The sequence below is a fragment of the Alligator sinensis genome, unplaced genomic scaffold (genome assembly GCF_000455745.1).
Source record: "Alligator sinensis unplaced genomic scaffold, ASM45574v1 scaffold172_1, whole genome shotgun sequence".
Lineage (NCBI taxonomy): Eukaryota > Metazoa > Chordata > Crocodylia > Alligatoridae > Alligator > Alligator sinensis.
In genome coordinates, this window is record NW_005842168.1 from 1731008 (window position 1) to 1752611 (window position 21604).

At 50.1% G+C, this 21604-nt stretch overlaps 1 protein-coding gene across 1 annotated transcript in view; it reads left to right on the forward strand.

Annotated features, from left to right (window-relative positions):
- Nucleotides 1-748: 748 nt before the first annotated feature.
- Nucleotides 749-21604, forward strand: part of ACOT11 (acyl-CoA thioesterase 11) — an 82632-nt gene continuing 61776 nt past the window's right edge. The window contains 2 exon segments of the mRNA XM_006025808.3: nucleotides 749-1040; nucleotides 1042-1200. Of these exon segments, the coding sequence (XP_006025870.3) occupies nucleotides 924-1040; nucleotides 1042-1200 (276 nt within the window). The 5' untranslated portion in view covers nucleotides 749-923.

The window sequence follows — 21604 nt, forward strand, 5'->3', positions numbered from 1 at the left end:
CCTCTGCGTGGGTTATTTATTACCCCTGGATGCTTGAGTCCAAGCTGACTCCCCCAACCATGCCCAGGGCTGAAACCAAAGGAGGGCTTGGAAACTTCATTTCACCCTGTCTTTCTCTGGAAAACCAGCATCGGGCAGAACCACCCTTGCCCGCCCCCAGGATGCACATGGCACCGAGGGGCTCCTTTTCCATATTACTACGATGACGATGATGACGAGTCTGTGACTTTGCACGGAGGAAAATGTGCAGGAGGCTCGGTTGTGAATCTCTTCCTGTCCTTGGAGGTAGCAAAGTCATCTGTGCCCTGGCGACCGGGCCAAGCCTGACAATATCAATAATGCAACTTATTATATAATAACCCCTGATGCCAGCAAGGGCCAAACGTGTGTGTGTGTATGGTTGTGTGTTTTGTTTTTTTTCTTTTCCCCCTTGCTGAAATTCCTGCTTTGCAACCAAATCACCCCCTCCCCAAACTGGTTTGCTGGAAAAGCCCGGCGGGGTTTGAGGTCGGGGGCCGAGGAGCGCCGGGGGGCGGCCGGGCGCTGCGGCAGCGCGCTCGCCGGGCTGCACAGACGTGTGCAGAGAAACGTCTCAGCAATTCTGGTGTGGAGCGGGAGGGGCGGGGGAGCAGGGGCATCTTGAAACCGCCGGCTGCCGCGCGCGGATTGGCGGAGCGCTGTCTCGGCGTTCCAGCCATGGAACGTTCCTCCCCGCTTTGTCCATCCCGGAAGGAATTTCCTTCGCCGCTGGGTCCATTGTTGTTGTCGCCGCGGCGCTGCGTGTTCGGTCCCCGCGCGTCCCCCGGCCTCGCTCCACGGCGCCCAGGGCAAAGGGGCTGAGGTCCCCCCCCCCCAACCACCCCGCCTCCCACCTGCTTTCAATTAACCCCACGCAGTGCAGGAGGCTGAGGGTTGGGGGGTGCATGCCCACGTGCATCCTCCTCGAGGATGAGCTGCGAAGTTCCGCCAAACTTCTCGCTTCTCGAAATGGGGCTCCCGCCCCAAAGCAGAGCGGTTTCCCCCCTCGCGCATGTTTGCTCCCTTGGCTGCCCGCTTCGCAGGGAGGCTCCCGACGGTCCGTTCCTTCTTGCAGCCCTGATCCGAATCCAGCCCCCGAAACCCGATGACTGTCGCAGCTGCGGAGAGGGCTGCGGCTGGGAGTGGATGTCGGCAGGGGAAGACTGTGGCTGTTCTAGCAGGGTATACAAAAATGAAACAAGTAAAAATGGGAGGGGGTGAAATCAAAGGGGGTCCGCGCCGCTTGCTTTACACACCTGGGCTGCAAAAGGAAGGGAGGGGCGGGGGGGGGGAAAAACGACTTTGCCCAAGTGGGGAAGAGATCCAGGGAGTGGCTGGGCTGGGTAATGGCCTGCCTGAGAGCCCCTGACATTTCGGTTCTGCAGTCCCGGCTGTCTCTTCCTCCCCAGGGCTTTTTGCAATGGCTAATTCCTCCTGAGGCTGACATTTGGCACTGGGGAGGGAGGAGAAAGGATGGAGAGAGCTGGAGGTGAAAAAACATCCTGCGAACAGGAGCCTTCCCCAGGCGAGGCGGGGGACGAGCTGGGAAGCTCGGAGCAACACTGCCCCCTGCAGGCCTGCGTTGGCCACTGCAGCCCCGGCAGGTCCCTTGCCCAAAGGGAGCTCTTTCTCCTGGTTTTGGAAGGGCAGGTCGATGGGAGAGAGCCTGCGGCGCGAGGCATGATCACATCCAGCCGCCAGCCCTGACTCCAGTCTGGTTTTATGTGTAGAGGCATTTTTTAATGCATGTGGTTTTGTGTTAATTGGGCTCTCCCAGCAATCCCTTTGTCCCTCCGCTGGGTTATATAAGCACCCGGGGACTGATGGGGAGGCGCATCCTGTGCTGAAGAATTTATTCTCTCTGGCACCGGGCTCTTGATGTGCGGCAGTGGTTTGAGGCTAGGGAGAGGCTCTGAGTTTGTTTAAATTTAAGAAGGGGGAGGGGTGAGACAAGGAGCCAGAGTTGCAGAAGCCCCAGGGTGGAGGGGTGGGCAGTGACTCACTGCTGCTGGGGAAGCGGTTTGCAATGTCCAGCACGACAGCGGACCGCAGAAAACCGGGGGTGGGGGCAAGAGGCGGCCGGCGGGGCTGGCATCCAAGTGTGAGGGGCTGGGAGGGCAGGTGGGGAGGCTCTCCAGGAAGCTAGCTGGAATGCAGATGCAGACGCGGAGTTTCCTCTTGGTTTTATTTTTAGTCTTCTCTCGTTTGTGTGAAACCAGCCCTTGGGCAGAGGCGATGCTGTTGCAGGAGCAGTGGCTTTGCAAACTCACCCAGTGCTGGGCCTCTGTCCAGACCTGGCTAGGGATAAGAGGCAATTTCAGGCTCGCCCGCCTGCCCCTGCTCCAGGGTCTGTGAGACAGCCCTGGAGACTGAGCTCTTCTTGTGCTCTCCAAAGAGCAGCACAACACGGGCACCCACATTCTCTGGCTTCCCCTGTGATTCTCTCTCTGGGGTGGCTGCACTTTTTCCCAGAGGAAAGGATCGTCTTAGCTGCTCAGTCCCTGGTCTCCTTACTGGGACTCCTGAGAAATATGCCATGGTAGGGAAACTCATCCTCTAGGCAATGGGCTGTGGGCAGCCTACCCTGCCATGACTGCAGTTCATGTGGTCCTTCTTGTGGGGCTGTTTTCAGTGAGCTTGCTTAACCGCTGTTAGCTGTGTAGCCACAGCAGCATGGAGCTTGCTGTGAGCAAAACCCCCTGACCATCGACGCAGCATCTCAACAGCAGGCTCTGTTCATCTCTGCCCTGCTGTGGCCATGCTGTTAGCAGGAGCCAGAGCTGGCTGGCTTAAAGCCAGCATGGCTTTAGACCAACTCTAAGACTGCAAAATCATTTCCTATGTGCCATGAAACATCTATAGCACAGCCGCCTCCAGTCCCTATTAACATGAACTGCTCTGTGCCTGGAGAACTATGGTGGAAAACCCTCCTAATATAGTTAAGAAGATCTAGCTTTCCCTCAGGGCCCTTGTGGAGGTGGTCTCCCTTGCTTGGGACCTAGATGTTGCTGTTCATGTCATGGAGATCATCTTTTTCATATTCCAAGTGAAGTCCCAGGTGGTGAAAGATGCTATGTGAAAAGCCTTGCCTTATCACAGGACGTGTCCTCTGCCAAAAGGTCTCAACTTGATTGTCAGCCAAGCTCTGCTCAGCCCTGATTTTTGGAGTGGGGACTAGTAGGAGTAGAGGATCTCTTTTTCCCACCCATCTGGTTTTTAAACAGTCTTGCCAGATGTCTCTGGGATGGTGGGGTGGGCATTATACTTTTGCCTTGGACTGGATTTCTGTAGGATTATCCGAGTAACTTGCCAAGTATAATCTGAAGGCTTCCAGCCTGATCCTGAGGGGAAGTGGGACACCCACATCTGGCTGTGAAAGGAGGCAGAGCCTTTTGGAGTGGCGTGGAAACAGCACCTACCTTCAGAGAGCCTTCGTATCATGCCCAGAGCTCTCAGGGTGCCCGAGGTATTGCTGTGACCTAGCTCATGAGGCAGAAAAGCCTTCTAGGTACTATTCAAACAAACCTATTGCATGACCTCAGCATTTTCTCCCCCCACCACAAGAAGCAGCTTTGTAGCTGGAGGAGGGTTTCTTTCGCCTGGGGTGCGTCCTGTCCCAATGCTGGGCACAGATCTGCATGAACAGTCATTTCCTCCGCTTGCATTGGAGCCGTGGAAATACGTATCTCTTCTTCCCTTGTTTGGACTCGCCCAACCTTTTGCACCAGCTCATGCCATACGGTATCCTCTGTGTGTGAGAAGGGTCATGCATGCATCTCTCTCCAGGGAGGCTGGAGCATGGAGAGGCTTAACAGTTGTCCTGGAGCCGGCATAAGATGCTGACTTAAATTGGAAATTGGCCCCCCGATTTCCTAGTTGTCTCTCAGGTCCCTGCGGCGAGACCACTGGATATCCTGATTGAAAGCCATGGGCCCCCAGTTCCTGAGCTAGAGGAGAGTTTCTACCAGGGTTGGCAGCGTAGGACCTATGACATGCAGCCGAGCAGTTGTGGTCACACTCGGAAGGCAGTGCTAGTCAGCCCCTGGGTGATAACAAGAGTCATTCCCTCATCTTCCTTAAGAAGATGCCACCCCCCAGTTACTTTTCTATCCGAGCTCCTTTCAGAACTGCATCCTGGGAAGATGCAGAAGTGACAGGAACAGCTTTCCAAACGCTCTCGCAGTTCCTGACGCTTGTTTTAACTTGGTGGCAATGTTTAACCACAGGAAGCTTTGCTGCAGTTTCCTTGCCTGGCCTGCCCCCAGCCAGTGCAGCCCAGCTGTGGTGCTGGGGGCGAGGGAGGGGAAAACATTGCCTCCGTGGGCTGTGTGAGATCAGTCATCAACCACAAATAAGAAGGTGGAACTATCTTCAATACAGAAAGTTCTGTCTTGCCTCAAGCGTGCCTCCTTTCCCTCCGCGCAAGAAAGGAGCCTGGATATTTATTCAATTTGGTGATGGAGAATGGCCCGCTGTTTCGATCCACGCTGCCCTGTGTTTTTATTCTAGGGCTGTAAACCGGGTTTTTGGTTTGTCACGGATGAAATGTCATTCGCTGATGTGTGTGTTCGAGCCAACCTTGCTTTCCTCTGGTTTTTATTATATATGAACATATCCAAGCTCTGACTGCACGTTCAATGAATAGTTCCTCCCCACCACCCTTCCTCCTCACTACTTACTCCCCTTTTTGCAGGGCCTGGTTTCTGGATTAGTAAATTAAGTAAATACCAATGGAGGAGTTGAAAAATAGGTTACCTTGTAATTGAATTTTTTCCCCTGCAGCTAAAGAAAAATTAGCCCCGCTGCTATCTTGTGCAGTCTGTGTTTTGAGAACTTATCAGTGTGTATAATAGCTTAAAGGGTAGCATGACAGTTATTTGGCCCAGACTTTTCAAGTTGTTCACTTTTTATTCCCCCCTGCGCCTTTCTTCCTCTGACATGTATATAGTGCCAAAAAAACCTCCAGGATTGACAGCCCCGTGGAGCCGGCTCCATCCTGAGAACAGGCCTTGCCAACAGTAATGTGCGGTGGCTTCAGCTCATCAGCAAGGGGATCCTGACCCCACTGGAGGGGTACTTGAGTCTTTCCAGCCATGCTGAATAAGGGATCTAATGGATCTTATTCTGCGTGCTGGGATTGCCCACGATGGGGCAGATACAAGCAGGGGCCATTGTCAGTATGGGCCAGGTTCCAGTGCATGTGACATGCTCTTGTTTCCTGCTACAGAGGGGATGCGGGAGGATCTGAGGTCTGGGCTGCAAAGCCCTGACTGAGGAACCCTGGAGGCAGTGCATTCAAGCTGCAGCATGGATATCGATGTAGGACTGATCCCTGCTTAAGACGGCCTATTCTCTAAACTCTGTCTAGGCAAGGGCAATTTTTATTCTATAAGTGGTCGCTGCCCATACAGGGGCCATAAACACTCACATCCCTTGTGAAGGTACTACTTTTTCCCCCCGTTCTCAGCCTTCCCTTTCCTAGAATACAGATTTTGCAGCCTACAGGTGTACCACTTGTGCTTGACAGACCCACCTTCAAAATCCCCCCTTAATCCTCAGACTCCAGTCCCAAGTGTTTGAAATCCTGAGCAAAATGGACAAAGATGTCTATTTGAGGGTGCAGTGCTCTGCGGTTACTGTTTTTTTCTTTTCTTTTCTCTTTTTTTGCTGCACAGGAAGGTAATGAGTTTTGTTGGGGCTTCTTGGCTGTCACTAGACGCAGACAGGTTGTGATGCATGGTGTCCCACCCATTGACCATCTTTCCAGCCTCCAAGAATTTTGGTCTGCATCACTGAATTAGCTGTAAAAAACAAAACAAAACAAAAAAAAAACAAAACCAAAAAACCAAAAACCCCATTATGCTCATGCATTTTCCAGTGTCCAGTTTAGGTGTGTAAATACTGCTACCGAATCAGAAAGTGTGTATTCGTGCTTCCTTGTGGTTACCTGGGTAATTAGCTGGCTATTGCAACTGCTTGATTTGCATACAGAGTGGCTACATGCAGGTAAGTCAGGCGTGAAAGTGTATGCGTGCGCGTGCACGGTTACATATGCAACTTGGCCGGTCTTGTTATGGGGAGGGGAGTAGCTGTCTCTTAAAATGTAACGGTTGCTTCATGCTGCCTGTGCTCTATAGCAAAAAGCAGTGGATTGTTTCTTAACAGCTCAGAACCCAAGATTGTATGGATGGAAACGAATGCATGCTTCTTGTCAGCAATGAAACAACGGTGTGAAGCGCAACCCGGGGAAGAATGGGCTCATGTCTAATGCAGACCTGGCCAGCTGCTTGGCTGTGGAATCTTTCTGGGGCGCTCGGAGACACTTGAAGGATGGATCAGCTGAAATAGGGGTGGTTAAGAGTGGGCAGGTAGTGAAGGGCCCTGGCAACAGAGGGATGCACCCTTGTGTTTAGGGTTCTCACCTCCATCAGATTGGGAGCTGTTCCAGAAGCAAGCTACTGCAACAGAAAACACACCCTTTTGATTTATTTGGTGTGCATTTTTACGTTCCATAATGAGGGTTTTCCACTGAAAATGCCTGCTTTGAGCTATTCTGATTTTTTTTATGGTACATAGATGAAGTTGAAAGCTTGCAGGTGATCAAACTATGGTATTTTTCTGGGACAGGTGGGTTGAAGACTTTTCTTTAGAGAACATTTTTGCAGCTTGTGAGGGATGCTCGTAAGTTTAAGGGAGATCAGGGGGATCTCTGGTGTCTGGGCTTGGCTCTGTATTTAATGCCACGTGATTGTTACCTTTTTAAAAACTCACGGTGATTGGGAAAGGTGCTGGATAACTGGAAAAGGGCAAATATAGTGCCCATCTTCAAGAAAGAGAAGAAGGAAGATCTGGGGAACTACAGACTGGTCAGCCTTACCTCAGTTCCTATAAAAATCATGGAGCAGGTTCTCAAGAAATCCACTTCTAAGCGCTCGGAGAAGGTGATTAGGAGCAGCCAGCATGGATTCACCAAGAGCAAGTCATGCCTGACCAACCTGATTCCTTCTATGGCAAGATGACTGGCTCTATGAATGTGGGGAGAGAAAAGGTGTGTTGTACCTTGACTTGAGCAAGTCTTTTGATGCTATCTCCCACAACATTTTTGCAAGCAAGCTAAGGAAGTACAGGTTGGATGAATGGACTGTAAGGTGGATAGAAAACTGGCTTAGAGGATAGTAGTCAATGACTCAATGTCTAGATGGCAGCTGGTGTCAAGTGGAGTACCCAGGGGTCAGTCCTGGGGCTGGTTTTGTTCAATGTCTTCATCAGCAAGTTTGCAGATGGTCCAAGCTTGGGGGAGTACTAGATACAGGTAGGCCTAGGATTCAGAGAGACCTCAAGAATTGGAGGATTGGACCAAAAGAAATCTCGTGAATAGGGACTTACTTAAGTTGTGGTTTCATGGATTTTGCAGAAACTGCGAAATCTGGGATAGTCCGCAAAATCAACACAAAAAAACCCCCACAGTAAAAATAAAATGTTGGCTCTCCAGAGGGGAAGGTCCTGGCTGGCAGATTGGCACAAAGAGCAGCAGACAAAATGGTAGCTGCCCCCTTGTCCCTCCTCCCCTGCTTGGGGCCCCTGCCAAACAGTGCTGGGGCGGGGGGGTGGGGGGGGCACATGAAGGGCAGCCAGCAGTCAAGGTGGCGGCTGCCTCCCTGTCCCTTCTCCCCTCCAGAGCCTCTCTGCCAACCAGTGCCAAGGGGTGGGGCCACTGTAACATGACCATGAAATTATAATTTTATGCGGTGAACAACCCACAAAAATTGGTAAGTCCCCCTACAATTTAGGTAGACCCCTATTCATGAAGTTCAATAAGGACAAGTTCAAAGCTCTGCACTTTGGACAGAGCAATCCCATGCACCGGGACAGGCTGGGGGCTGGCTGGCTGGGCAGCAGCTCTGCAGGAAAGGACCTGGGGGTGACAGTGGACAATAAGCTGAATATGGGCCAACAGTCTGCCCTTGTTGCCAAGAAGGCTAATGGCATACTGGGCTGCATTGGTAGAAGCGTTGCCAGCAGATTGAAGAAAGTGATTATTTCCCCTCTATTCTGTGCTGGTGAGGCCACATCTGGAGTCCTGTGTCCAGTTTTGGGCCCCCATTACAGAAAGGATGTGGACAAATTGGGGAGAGCCCAGCGGAGAGCAGTGAAAATGGTGAGGGGGCTGGGGGACGTGACTTATAAGGAGAGGCTAAGGGAACTGGGCTTATTTAGTCTGGAGAAGAGAAGACTGAGGAGGGATTGAATTAGCAGCCTTCAACTACCTTCAGGAGGGTCCAAAGAGGATGGAGCTGGACACTTCTCAGCGGTGGCAGATGACAGAACAAGGAGCAATGGGCTCAAATTGCTGCAAGGGAAGTTTAGGTTAGATATTAGGAAAAACTTTCTCACTAGGAGGGTAATAAAGCTTGGAACACATTACCCAGAGAGGTGGGGGAATCTCCATCTTTGGAGATTTTTAAGACCCGGTAGACAAAGCCTTGCCTGGGATGATCTAGTTGGGGCTGGTCCTGCTTTGAGCAGGGGGTTGGACTAGACGTGACCTCCTGAGGTTCCTTCCAACCCTAATTTTCTATGATTCAATGATGGATTCAAAGGCAAGTATAATGGTGGAAGCCCTGCTACTTGAGGGATCTAAAACTAGACTTGGCAACACTGAGCTAAATGCCCATTTGGGAACCACCCTGAACTGAGAAATCAGTTGGATGACCAATAACGTCTCTTGGAGTTCCACCTCTTCTATGAGTTTCAAGACTGGGACACAACATTATAGCGTCAGAACAGAAAGAGATCAGTCAGATGAGTATTGTTTGCATTGCAGTTGTACCTAGGAAGAGGGGTGTAACTAGCAGCTTTGGGACCCTCGGAAGAGATGTTGAGCACTGGAGCGAGAGCGGGAGTGCGTGTAGTGGGGACTGGTGGAGTAGCAGAGAATAAGCGTATGGAGTGCTGCTGGTGCCCTGCTCACTCCTCCCTAATCATTTAGGAGAGCCACTCTCAGACCAAACTCTCACTGAGTAAAGAGATGGTCCATACTGCAGAAATATGATGGGGCAATTGAGGTATTAATACTTCCTCCACACATGAGTGACTTCACCTAGGAAAGCAACGTGGCTCAGTGGATTGGGCACTTGTCTGGGAGCTCTGCTTTCTACTCCAAGTTCTGCATTAGGGATACCGTAAACTAAAGGGAAGTTACCCGCAGTGTGGCTTGGTTTTCCCTGTCTGTAAAATAGCTTTTCCTGGCTGTTGTTTGCATGTAATTCATGGAGCCTGGAGGATGTTAAAAAAAGTGACTGTTGCAGGAATCCTTCCTGTCCCTAGAGAAAGAGGGCAATGGCATGGCAAAACAACAAAGAGCACCAGAGGGCTCAAGGACTGCTGCAAGGGAGGTTGGGGGACCTTGGAGATGCAGTCATAGAAGGAGGATACTGCTTGAAAGATGGATTCTGCCCAAGTTCAGCCTTCTGGGACTGAGGCTGGCTGATGAGAAGAGCTTCAGACTGAGAAAAGAGGGAGTAGATTGAGAGGTGTGTGCAGACTTCACATGGGCGACTGGTGCTGCCTTAGTCAGGGGGGCCACATACCCCCCGCATCTGACCAGTCCCATTGGCGGGGGGTGGTCCTCCTACAGCCTATCTCACTGCCCAGGCCGATAGGCCAATCGCTGCCGATGGACAATTGCTGTGGCTGATTGCTGCAGCAGCTTCTGGGAGTGGCTGCAGCCGCTTTTGGGAGCAGCTGCAGCGATCGACCAGCGCTCCCACCTGTTCCCCCGCCCATCGCCTAAGCGGTGAGGGTGGCCAGTCAGGGGTGCATGTGCACCCCCTATGTGTCACCACTGAGACTCCATGCCTGGCTTTTACTTGGTTTTCCTCCTCCTGTGTACTGAGGAAATGGCAATGGGGTAAATAAATTGGTAGATAGAAGAACGGGTAGCAAGGAGAAGGAAGGTACGAGTATTTCTGAGAACAGTAGCCAGGTGAGTGATCCAGGTAATGACAGGACTCTGCCTGATCCAGGGGTGGGCAAAATGTGGCCCACGGGCCGGATGCGGCCTGCCAGGCCGTTCTATCCAGCCCACGGGGCCCCTAAAAAATTTAGAAAATTAATATTTATGTGCCCCTGGCTGCCTGTCATGCAGCCCTTGATGGCTTGCCAAAACTCAGTAAGTGGCCCTCTGCCCAAAAGAAGAGCAATCATGGCTGAAAAGCATGTATTGGAGGCAAGTGGTGTTCAGGAATGATTAAAAATAGAGATAAAGATGGCTGATAGTGGGGTGTGCCAGGAAGTATCCTGCGGGCCCACATTCCTGAGTTATGAGAGTTTCTCTATAACAAATTCTTCATTAGTGGTTCATGTGATTGTACACAGCAAGTCTTTTTTGCATTGGCTGTGATGCAGAACAGGCTAGTTATAAAGATCAGACATGAACTCAATATTTTGTGGCTACAGGAATAATCTGAATTGCCTGCAAATTCTGAAAGGAGAAGAACCAAGACCACAAACTTTTAGAAGTAGGCGTCGACAAGTTAAGCACCTAATGAAGGCCTTGTGTTCACAGGCAGGAAAAAGGTGTGTTGAAACTCAAAGCAAAAATTGAAAAAAGACCAGACGGTTTATCTTGAAACGAGTCAGCCAGTCAGAGTTTAAGGTGAAGCTCCCTGAGTCTTTCAGTCTTAAACTTTGACCTACAAACTTGTCTGAAGATTTCATAGACGTTAGGGCTGGAAGGGACCTCGCGAGATCATCCAGCCCCAGGGGCAGGAAGTCCGCTGGGGTCAGGTCAGCCCAGCAAGATAAGCCTCCAAGCATTTCTTACAGGTATCCAGAGTAGGTGCTTGCACCACTTCTGGAGGGGAGTCTGTTCCCGACTCTGCAATATGACAGACTGCTTTGTGTTCCCTTGCATTTTGCCTAAAGTGAGTTAGCTTGTGGTTGTGCTTTTTTTTGTTTTTTTGGCAAAGGATGAGCCCAGTGATGCCTGCTCTGCTCTCATTTTCCAGTGGAGTGTTTTGAACTTGAAGCAGCCAGGGTAGCTCTTGAACTGATGGGTTCCCTGCAAGATGAACGCTTGCCATCTCCTGCAGATGTGGCCACTCAGGTGCCTAAATATGGAGCAAGTTCCCAGATCTCGGTATCCAAATGTGAATCTTTCTGGCCTGTGTTTGTCTGCATGCTGCAATTCAGGAAAATCAGCTTCAAGTAACGAAGTAGAGTCCTTCTAGCCAATGCAGATTTTCTTTGATTCTAACCTTTATGCTGCCTCTCTCTATTAGCCCCATAGAATTGGATCTGCTGCTTCTAAGCGATTGAGATGGGACTGGACGCATGACCACTAGTGTCAGTGCTGGTGGACATCTGTTTTGTGCCCCCGTATAAATTACACAGGGGACTGAAGTAACCAGCTAGCTTAGGCAGCTGCCTCAGTACTACAACACCTTGCCACTAGGTTGCAGGGCAGTCGTTAATAGCCGGTTTGCACTGAACAAAGACTACACCACAAGAACTGCAGCCATGCAATATGTGCCCCCATGTATTTTTTTTGCTGGCTTTCCTGGGGTGACTCTTCAGCAGGTTCTAGGCAGTTACACCAATGTAGGGCTGTAAGTTGTGTATCTGGTCCCTATTTATCCTGGTGTATAGGCAGACTGCAGCAGGGTAAACACTGTGTGCGCCCTTAGCAGTTTAGCTTAAATAGAAACCAACACTTTTGGGACTGTGTTCCAGCCCTGGACTTGGCCCCTGTGGCTCCGGTTATGTATGCAGGTAAGTGGGGTGGTGTCTTTCATCAGTGGTCATTGTGGTTCTTGGCTAAGCAGAGTATGGAGAACGGTGAGAGAAACTCTACTTAATGGCTGAAAAATCTCAAATAACCTTCAGTTAAGATCCAAATGGCTGTACAACTATTTTCTCCTCTTCGAGACATGTTCATTGGCTCAATATAAAAAAAGTTCTTGTTCAACATACTCCAAAAAGGGATGAAACTGCTAATAGGTCAGAGTCTTTGCTCAAAAGTAATTAACAATTTTAATCACTACTGTCATGACATCATTAAATTTCGATTTCTTTGCACGAGAAACCCACTGACGAATGATACCATGAAAAACCCAGCACATCTGGGAAGTAATGATCATTTTTCACCAGGAGCGCAAAATCCAATATCTTGCTCTGTAGTTGCCTTGGCTCCATCTCCTTGTGATGGAAGTTAATTTATGCATAATTATCAGCTTTAGTCATAAGTGACTTGGGAGTGCTGGGGGATCTTAACCTCTACTGGTATCCTTTAAATACAGCTGTTCAGCTGCCTCGTCCCTCTGTGCAACAAGAGAGAAAGACAAGCTGTCTGCTGTCATTAGTGTCCAGGCTCACGCCCATGGCCAGAGTGGTGATGCCTTACCAGGTGCTTCAGACGAGGATGTTCTCAAAAAACATCTTTTTGAGGTGCTTCTCTAAGGATAATACTCCAGGAGTATTTGTGCCTGGCCGAAGCCAAAGTGTTCTGGGCAGAACCTTTGTTTTGTTGAGTACTTTATTTTGGGGCTGTCAAACTCCCTCTGGGCCCCAAGGCTGATCTGGATCACGGGCTCATCTGGGGCTGGATTTGTGGGTCCAGCAGCAATTGCACTGGGCCTGGGGTGGGGTGGCAGCATGGTGCCATGTTCGGGTGGCAGCATGGGTCCAGGCGGTGCGGTGGTGCAGGGTTGTGGCTGGGTAGCAGTGCAGGGGCTGCTGCTGATGGCTGGCCATCAAGATCCAGATATCCTGAATTCTGTGGCGGGCCAGATCACTTACCAGACTACCCGCGGGCCGGATGCCACCGTTCCATGGGCCACGTCCAGTCCATGTCTGACACCCCTGGTTTATCTTATTTGTCTTGCAAAGTGCCAGGAGCTTCTTGGTTTGTATTCCACTAGAAGGTAAGGGCTCTGGCTGAGATGAGGAGCTAGGTGCTTTCCATGCCATTGTAATTGGAAGCTGGAACCGTTCACTAGCTAAAGAAGCAGAGGGGGAGAGGAAGGGATGCAGGATCACACAGCAGGTGAACTGGGAATATGACCTAGAACATCTTGACCAGGATTCTGTGCCAATTCCATAATGCTACACAGTCTTTCCCCCTTAACAGGCAGAAGAGAGACAGCAGTATGCATTTTCCCCAAATTACACCTTTTTATATAACTCAGGTCAATCTAATCCTCTGTGCCCCTTTCTCAGTGGCGACCACTATTTTGGTCTCTCTCGACTCCCAAAAGCTCCAGGGGCTGCTGGTTTGAGGAGCTGGCTTTGAGTATCTCATTTCAAGTCTGCCAGCTGATGGCAATAACCTTTGTTCTTGACTTTGACTCAGTCCAGTAGCTTTGATGGAGAAGGCATTGCCCTGTCCTGAAGCCGCCCATTCTCATAGTTTCATAGTTTGTAGGGTCAGAAGGGACCTGAGCAGATCATCAAGTCCAACCCCCTGCCATGGCAGGAAAGAGTACTGGGGTCAAACGACCCCGGCAAGGTGATTATCCAGCCTCCTTTTGAAGACCCCCAGGGTAGGAGCCAGCACCACTTCCCTTGGAAGTTGGTTCCAGCTCCTAGCCGCCCTGACAGTGAAGTAGTGCCTCCTGATGTCTAGTCTGAACCTACTGTCTGTCAACTTGTGGCCGCTATTCCTTGTTACTCCTGGCAGTGCTCGGGGGAACAGGGACTCTCCCATTGCCTGCTGGTCCCCCTTGGCCAGTTTGTAGACGGCCACCAGATCCCCTCTCAGCCTTCTTTTGTGGAGGCTGAACAGGTTCAGCTCCCGTAGCCTCCTCTCGTAGGGCCTGCCCTGCTGCCCCCCGATCATGCGCGTGGCCCTCCTCTGGACCCTCTCGATGCTGTCCACATCTCTTCTGAAGTGCAGCGCCCAGAACTGGACACAGTACTTCAACTGCGACCTGACCAGCATCGCATAGAGGGGGAGGATCACCTCCTTGAACCTGCTTGAGATGCTTCTGTGGATGCATGACCAGGTACAGTTAGCCTTGCTGACCATGTCCCCACATTGGCAGCCCATGTTCATTTTGGAGTTTATAATGACACCAAGATCCTTTTCTGCCTCTGCACTGACAAGAAGGGAGTTCCCCAGCCTGTAGGTATGCTGCTGGTTCTTCCTTCCCAGGTGCAGCACCTTGCACTTGTCAGTGTTGAAACCCATCCTGTTCTCATCTGCCCACCCCTGTAACCTGTCCAGATCTAGTTGTAGCCTGTCCCTCTCTTCTAGCATGCCCACCTCCCCCCACATCTTAGTGTCATCCGTGAATTTGAACAAGGTGCTTTTCACCCCCTCGTCCAAGTTACCGATGAAGATGTTTAGCAGTGCAGGCCCGAGGACCGAGCCTTGGGTAACCCCACTGCCCACTTCCCTCCAGGTCAAAAAAGACCCGTCCGCCACCACTCTCTGGGTGCGGCCCTCCAGCCAATTTGCAACCCATCTATCTGACTGTGTAGGCATCGACGCCACAGTCACCTAATTTTTTAATGAGAATGGGGTGAGAGACAGTGTCAAAGGCTGGTTCAACAAAGCTCTCTAAAATGGAGTACTTTGAGGGCTTCTCCAGCCTCATTGAACTGTGGCAATAAAAAGCTGATGCTGTCCACATCTGCCTTTCCCAACAGTGATTTGACAAAACCTGCTCAACAAGTGAAATGAGAAGCCACTTGTCAGCACTATTCTGGTGTCTAGCAAAGACATTAGCATTTAAGAAACCCCCAAATCAGCTTGTTTTCTATCAGAAGTATCCTGTCTCCCTCTCTTCTTTCCTGAGGGGCATGACATTTCCAGCATATGTCATGGCCTACTCTCTCATTTGGGGGCCTACAGAGCTGGTGTCCCGTTTTGCCTCCTGTGATGTTATGACCTTGACCATGGTCAAAGCCCCAGAGGCTGGGCCAGATGTAAGAAACCACCAGGCACTTTGTTAAAAAGGCAAACCACTCAGATTTCATCCTTGCAGATCCTAGAGGAATAGTAAAGAGCTTGTGCAAAAACTCTTTCTTTACAGGTCATATTTCCTGTCCCCTTCCCCACCTATTCTGCGGAAAGATCCTTTGGTGCATGAGATCCATCCCACTCGAGACAACGTTCCTGATTTGCAGTTAGGGTCATTGATTAGAGACCATAATGCCTTTGGAAAGTGCCTCTCGTCTTTGCTCTGCTGCCATGGATTAGGCACGTGCCTTCCCATTGACAATGCAATGGAATCGCAGTTTTCTAGCTTGGGAAGCCCGCAATCAAAGCATGTTCTCATTACATCAGGTAAATGTGGAATAAAATCCTGTGTTGGAATGGAGCACCATCAGGTGAAGTCTGGAACACCTTCCCAAAGCAAACGGCTTTATTCTACATTTATCTGGCTTGGGACCAAGGATGATTTGGCCCATTTATGCCCTAGTGACTTCAACAACTTACAGATCATACAAGGGAATTTTTTACCATCTCATGTCCCAACCCTCCACGCGTGGCAATTCTGTCTGGAGTGCTCTGTGGAGTCCTGTTTGCTTTAATGTTTAGGAGCGTTCGGAGGAAGGAAAAGACAGCATTACTGTATGTGATTTATCTGAACATCATATTAGAGACTCCCTCTGGAAGAACATTATTGTCCTGGTCTAATAGAAAAACTTTAACCTTGTTGAGCATTAGCTGATCGGGTTTAGTATAAAATTTGCAATTCTTTGTTCCTTGTCTTTCAGGGCAAAGGAGGAAAAATCAATATTTTTTGATCTCCTAACGCATCCCCTTTAATGCATTAGAGTTAATTTTTCATACCAAGATGTGATTAACTTGTCCTGATACTTTCAAAAGGGGAATTTTTTTTACACTTTTCTCATGTCATCTTGAGCAGCAAATAGGCTTATTTCCTGATGAGCTGCTTCTCCTAGTGGCATGTTTCATACTCTTGCCTTTAATTATGTAGACCTGCTGTATTAAAACAAAGCACAACTTCAGCTTGTACCCTGCACGAGATGCTGCTACCTTCCCCAGTCCCCCTTCCTGCCTCCTCCTCCTCTACCTAACTTTACATTTCACTGGAATTAAGCTTTTCTGAGGGACTTATTTTCCCTTGTTAGGCTGTTTTTGTTTCTGAGCGACAAGTGATTATTTTCAAGAGGTTTGCTAAATGCAAAGGAAAATAATCTTTTTCCCTCTGTGTTGAAGGGAGCAGCACAATTAGAAACACTTTGGATGCTTGACCTATGCTGAAGTCTCCAAACAAAAGTTGCAAAGATAGGTTTGATGTTTTTCAGGCACAATTAGCATAATGCTGTAATTATGGTTTATAGCGGTTGTATTCCCCCAGCTATTACATTGACTAAATCCATTCATCTGGGGTGTTCTGGCATGCTAACTGAACATACACATGTCCCCCCAGCCTACTGAATGAATACACACACACACACACACACATACACGCGCACTATATTCTTGTTTCCAATCTATCACCATATGCCTGTCTTTTACAGTTCTTTGGTGCATGATGCTCATAGAGTGGATAATTAGCTAAATGAATTAATTGACATTCATACTTGTAATTAGCAAATGGTTACAAGCAGCTATTCTCCTTGGGACAACTAAAATTTCTCAGGGACTAATGTTAAAATACTGTAAAATCATTAAGAGTAAATAATGAGGGCTGATTGTAATGCATGATTATGGAGCCTATTTTCTTTCCCCAGTCATAAAAGCTTCCACATTGTAAACAAGCCTGTGCAAAAGAAAAGCACGCTATAAAATGTTCTGGAAACGCCACCTCTCAGGAGATGCAGCGAGTCTGAAGGAGCTGCACTCCAGATACAATCGAAGCCAGATGGATGGCACGCAATAAATAGCATGTTGATAGCTGCTGCGAGCGCTTGTCTTCCTCTGTTCTATGACAAAATAAGGGTAGTGCCAGCTCTTCCTAGCAGTCTTTTTTTTTTTTCCCCCTCAATATTTACTATAGAGCTCCAACAAATAAGAAACATGAAACAAGGCTAATCTCTGGGTGGCTGAAACCCCGGCTGGTGTGACTGCATTGAGGCTTGTTCCAAAAATCATATGCCAGGGATCGGGGGGACCTCTCTTGGTAGGCATCGACTTGCCTCCCGGGTATAACACACTGCATGAAGCAGATGCACTGTACAAGTGACACTTTGCCAGTTCCTCTCTGAGACGCTGCCCAAAGCCATGGTTACAATAAGGGGTTTTTGCAAAGATGTTGCACAGCACCACTCTGATGCTCTTTGCCTACTAGGAGATGGACTCAGAGCCTCTGGGGGCATTTGGGTTGAGGGAGGGTTCATCCCAGAGAAGGAAAGGGTGTTTGCACAGACTCTCTGGCCACCTCTCAGAGCCTCACTAGCAGAGATTGCTCAGTGCCTCTGGTATGCATTGCACCCATGGCTCCTTGCTTTGTGCTTGCCATGTGGCCTCTCGGACAAACTGGGTCTGCAAGGACCTGGGGCTGAGAGACCCTCTTCTAGGTGGGCTTGTGTGGCTGGAAACCCAGCCCAGCCTCCTGTACCTGTGCGAAAGGGTGCAACTCAGGACTTCTATCAAATAGAGGAAAGAACCACTACTCAAAAACACAAAGGGCTCAATCATGGAGGAAGGGTGGAGTGGATGGCTACCTCTCCTGGACTGCAACTAGAAATGGTTTGAAAAACAGCCCAGAAAGCAAGGAAAAGAGCAATCTGTATTTTTTTTTTTCAACTTCTCCTAGCCTGCTTGGTGGTATTGAGTGGGGCTGCCTCTTGTGGTGAGGGAGGTGATAAATGGCTCTTGAGGCATGATCTGAGTCAGTTCAGTCCTGTAGGCACCAAGGCTGCCCTGGCAGATGGACAGCGGGGCTGACCTGCTGGACTCCCTGCCTGCTCCTTGCCAAGCTCTGCCTTGAACTTGTCTTCTTCCACACACTCATAAATGAGTGTTGCTTTGCCCTTGGTCTGCTGTGAGCATACAGTGTGCTAGGGAAGTACCAGAGCTGGGTCAGGGGTGAAGCTGAGGCAGTGCCGCATGAAAGGTTAGCTGCAAGGATTACCGGGATGAGCTGGGCATGGCCACCCCACCTCTGTGCTAGCCACTTAGGCAGTGGGCAGATTGTGGAAATACCCCTGGGCATTGCACAGAGGCAATGCAGGCCTGCCTGTTGTGTGCAGCACCACGTCAGAAGCTGTGCTTAGATTGTTCCTTGCTAGATAGCCCTAGTCTGCTGTAAGGCAACCCTATTTACACAGCCAAGGTTGACATGACTGACTGGGATGCTTACTCATGTCGGTAGCACGTACATGACTAATGTTTTGGAGATCAATGGGGTGAGGCTGGCATGTGAGTAAGTGCTAATCCACATAAGAGATTCAGAATAATCCTCCGTGTGGCTTTAGAACTGGTTGGTGGGTGTCTGCAGAGGAGGTTTTTGAGAGTTGGTGGCTTCTTTGTGGTTTGAGAGTTCATAGGTGATGAGCGATCTAATGCATATTCCCTTCTCCCCCTTCGAGTCTCCCCTCTCCCCCCTTGAACTTGTCTGGAAATTCATATAAATAATGTCCTACCCTGCAAGCCGGTCTAGATTCTGACCCTCCCTAGGTCTGAAATGGAATAAAGGTCTGGCAAACAAACTTCATTTCTTTAATTGACCTCACCTCACCTGATTGCAGGCAAGGACTATCCTATTCTCCAGTCCGTTTCAAGGAGCGGAACTCAGTTCTTCATTTCAGTGTCTTTAGCTAAAATTGGATTGGTAGACTGAGTCGTTATGTGAAAGATCTGCCCAAGTCGTATGGCCCTTGAGTTAGCCTGGTAAACGCTTGCTAGTCTCTGTAGCTGTTAGCCCACCTGCAGCACCTTTGTCTCCCTATACCTGTCATCCATTTTCAGGTTTTGGGTTGTTTTTTTTTTTTAAAGCCTGCTCAGAGGCATTGGGTGTTGGCTGCACCCAAGGCTGGGGATTTTGACAGCAATCCTGCTGGGACTTAAACCCAAAGGTTCCTGGGTAGAGGTCTTGCCCCTCCACTCAGGGTCAGCCTGATGCCCGTGTTTGGGTCAGGAAGAAATTTTACCCCATGGTCAGATTGGTGCAGACTGTGGGTTGTTTGCCTTTCTCTGTAGTGCAGGGCCTGGCCCTCTACCTGGGGTCTCTTGAGAGTATTTTAACAACTTTTGCAGCAGGAGGACATTGGCTGCCATGGTGCCCCTGCTTTACCGGTGGCAGGTCAGGGTGTTATGTCTTGGGTGTTGTCTCATTGACTGCGTAGTTTTGCTAAGCAGTTAGACAGGGGGTTTGTATGGCATGGTGTGGATAGGGATGATCCTGCCTCAGGCAGGGGTGTTGGACTAGTCGACCTCTCGCGGTCCCTTCCAGCCCTGCTTCTCTAGGATTCGGATTTGCAGCTGCAGTCACGGGGGGCAGCCTTTGTCACTGGTTGGGAGCAAGGCTTGAGCTGTACCTTTTGGAGCCATAACAAGATGTCTTAACTGCTCTTTCATTATGGGCTTGTTAGGCCTTAAGCCTAACCTTAAGCAACAGTCTGTGCCCTGAGCTACCTCTGCTCCTGAAGGAGTGCCATGTGAATACCACGTTACAGCCAAACATTGGTTTGGTCTGCGTTATGTTAAGGAAGGGCTGCAGAAAGGGGACCATTCAGCATTGGTGACGTGTAGGGGGTGCACATGGGTGCACGTGTACCCCCTGAGATTGGTGGTGCACCCCCTGCAAAAGCGCCGCTGACACTGTCAGCAGTGCCTGCGGGTGGTTGTTGCTGGCCACCCCTCTTCCCCTAACCCCCCTGCCACTGACACCACCACTGGTGACATCTACAGGCAGTCCCCGATTGCTATTGGCTGCCACCGATGCTGCTGGCAGCGTCTGCAGGTGGTCACGGACCGCTGGTCGGCGCTTGCCACCCCTCACCTCCCCCACTGCCGACACTGTTGTGTCAGCCTGTGGGAGCTCCCTACTCACTGCCATCACGGCCCTGTCGCCGACACCACTGCTGCTGCTTGCAGGCAATCACCATGCCCCTCCAGCCTCCGGGGGTACACGTCATTCATACCATTCAGCGTGGTGCTTAGTTCTCTGAATTACATGAAGATGACCTGCTAAGATGGCAGGCACTATGGACTGGGGCACTAAGTGGTTTCACCGAAGCAGTGCCCTTGGTGTCCACTCTGATGGAAGAGGGAGACAATCAGGCCTGATTCTCCATTCATTTCTACCTTGTCTCCTCACTGCTGTTATAATTTAGCAGTGGCTTCTTTGTGCCCATTTGGCACAGATACGCTACAAGGCGTGCGGTGGAGAACAGGGCCTGCAGTGAGACCGATCCAAATCACCTGCCGTCCTGGCCCTCCAGTAGAGCCAGGCCAGTGTTGCAAAGTGGCACTGATTAGAATCAGTGCATCGATCCCGGGTGATGGATGCTTCTTATTTTGTTTCAAACATGGATTTTATTGAGTGCGTCTCTAATGGATACGGACATGCGGCAGCCTCTGCAAATAATGGCTTGTTCGGTAGGAGATTTCTTGTTGGCCAATGAATCAATGATATAAGCAGTCAAGAAGAGAAAACGGTGCCTCCCCTGCTCCTTTCCCATGTTTGAGTGAACCAACTATCCAGCGAGACCTGTTGCCTCCTGTGATCTTACCTATGTGCTGTTTGCTGCCCAAGTTGCCTTTGCAGATTGCCAATAAAAGGGGGAAACAAGGGAAGGCCCCTCCCCTGCAAGTGAATCTTTGCAAGCAGAGACAACACAGATCGTGCCTGACCAATCTAGTTTCTTTTTATGACCAGGTTACGAAACGCCTGGACACAGGAGGAGGGGTGGATGTCGTATACTTAGACTTCAGGAAGGCCTTCGATACGGTATCCCACCCCATACTGGTGAACAAGTTAAGAGGCTGTGACTTGGATGACTACACAGTCCGGTGGGTGGCGAATTGGCTGGAGGGTCGGACCCAGAGAGTCGTGGTGGATGGGTCGGCTTTGACCTGGAAGGGTGTGGGAAGTGGGGTCCTGCAGGGCTCGGTCCTTGGACCGATACTCTTCAATGTCTTCATCAGTGACTTGGACGAGGGAGTGAAATGTACTCTGTCCAAGTTTGCAGATGACACAAAGCTATGGGGAGAAGTGGACACGCTGGAGGGCAGGGAACAGCTACAAGCAGACCTGGACAGGTTGGACAAGTGGGCAGAAAACAACAGAATGCAATTCAACAAGGAGAAATGCAAAGTGCTGCACCTAGGGAGGAAAAATGTCCAGCACACCTACAGCCTAGGGAATGACCTGCTGGGTGGCACGGAAGTGGAAAGGGATCTTGGAGTCCTAGCGGACTCCAAGATGAACATGAGTCGGCAGTGTGACGAAGCCATCAAAAAAGCCAATGGCACTTTATCGTACATCAGCAGATGCATGACGAATAGGTCCAAGGAGGTGATACTTCCCCTCTATCGGGCACTGGTCAGACAGCAGTTGGAATACTGCGTGCAATTCTGGGCGCCGCACTTCAAGAGGGATGCAGATAACCTGGAGAGGGTCCAGAGAAGGGCCACTCATATGGTTAAGGGCCTACAGACCAAGCC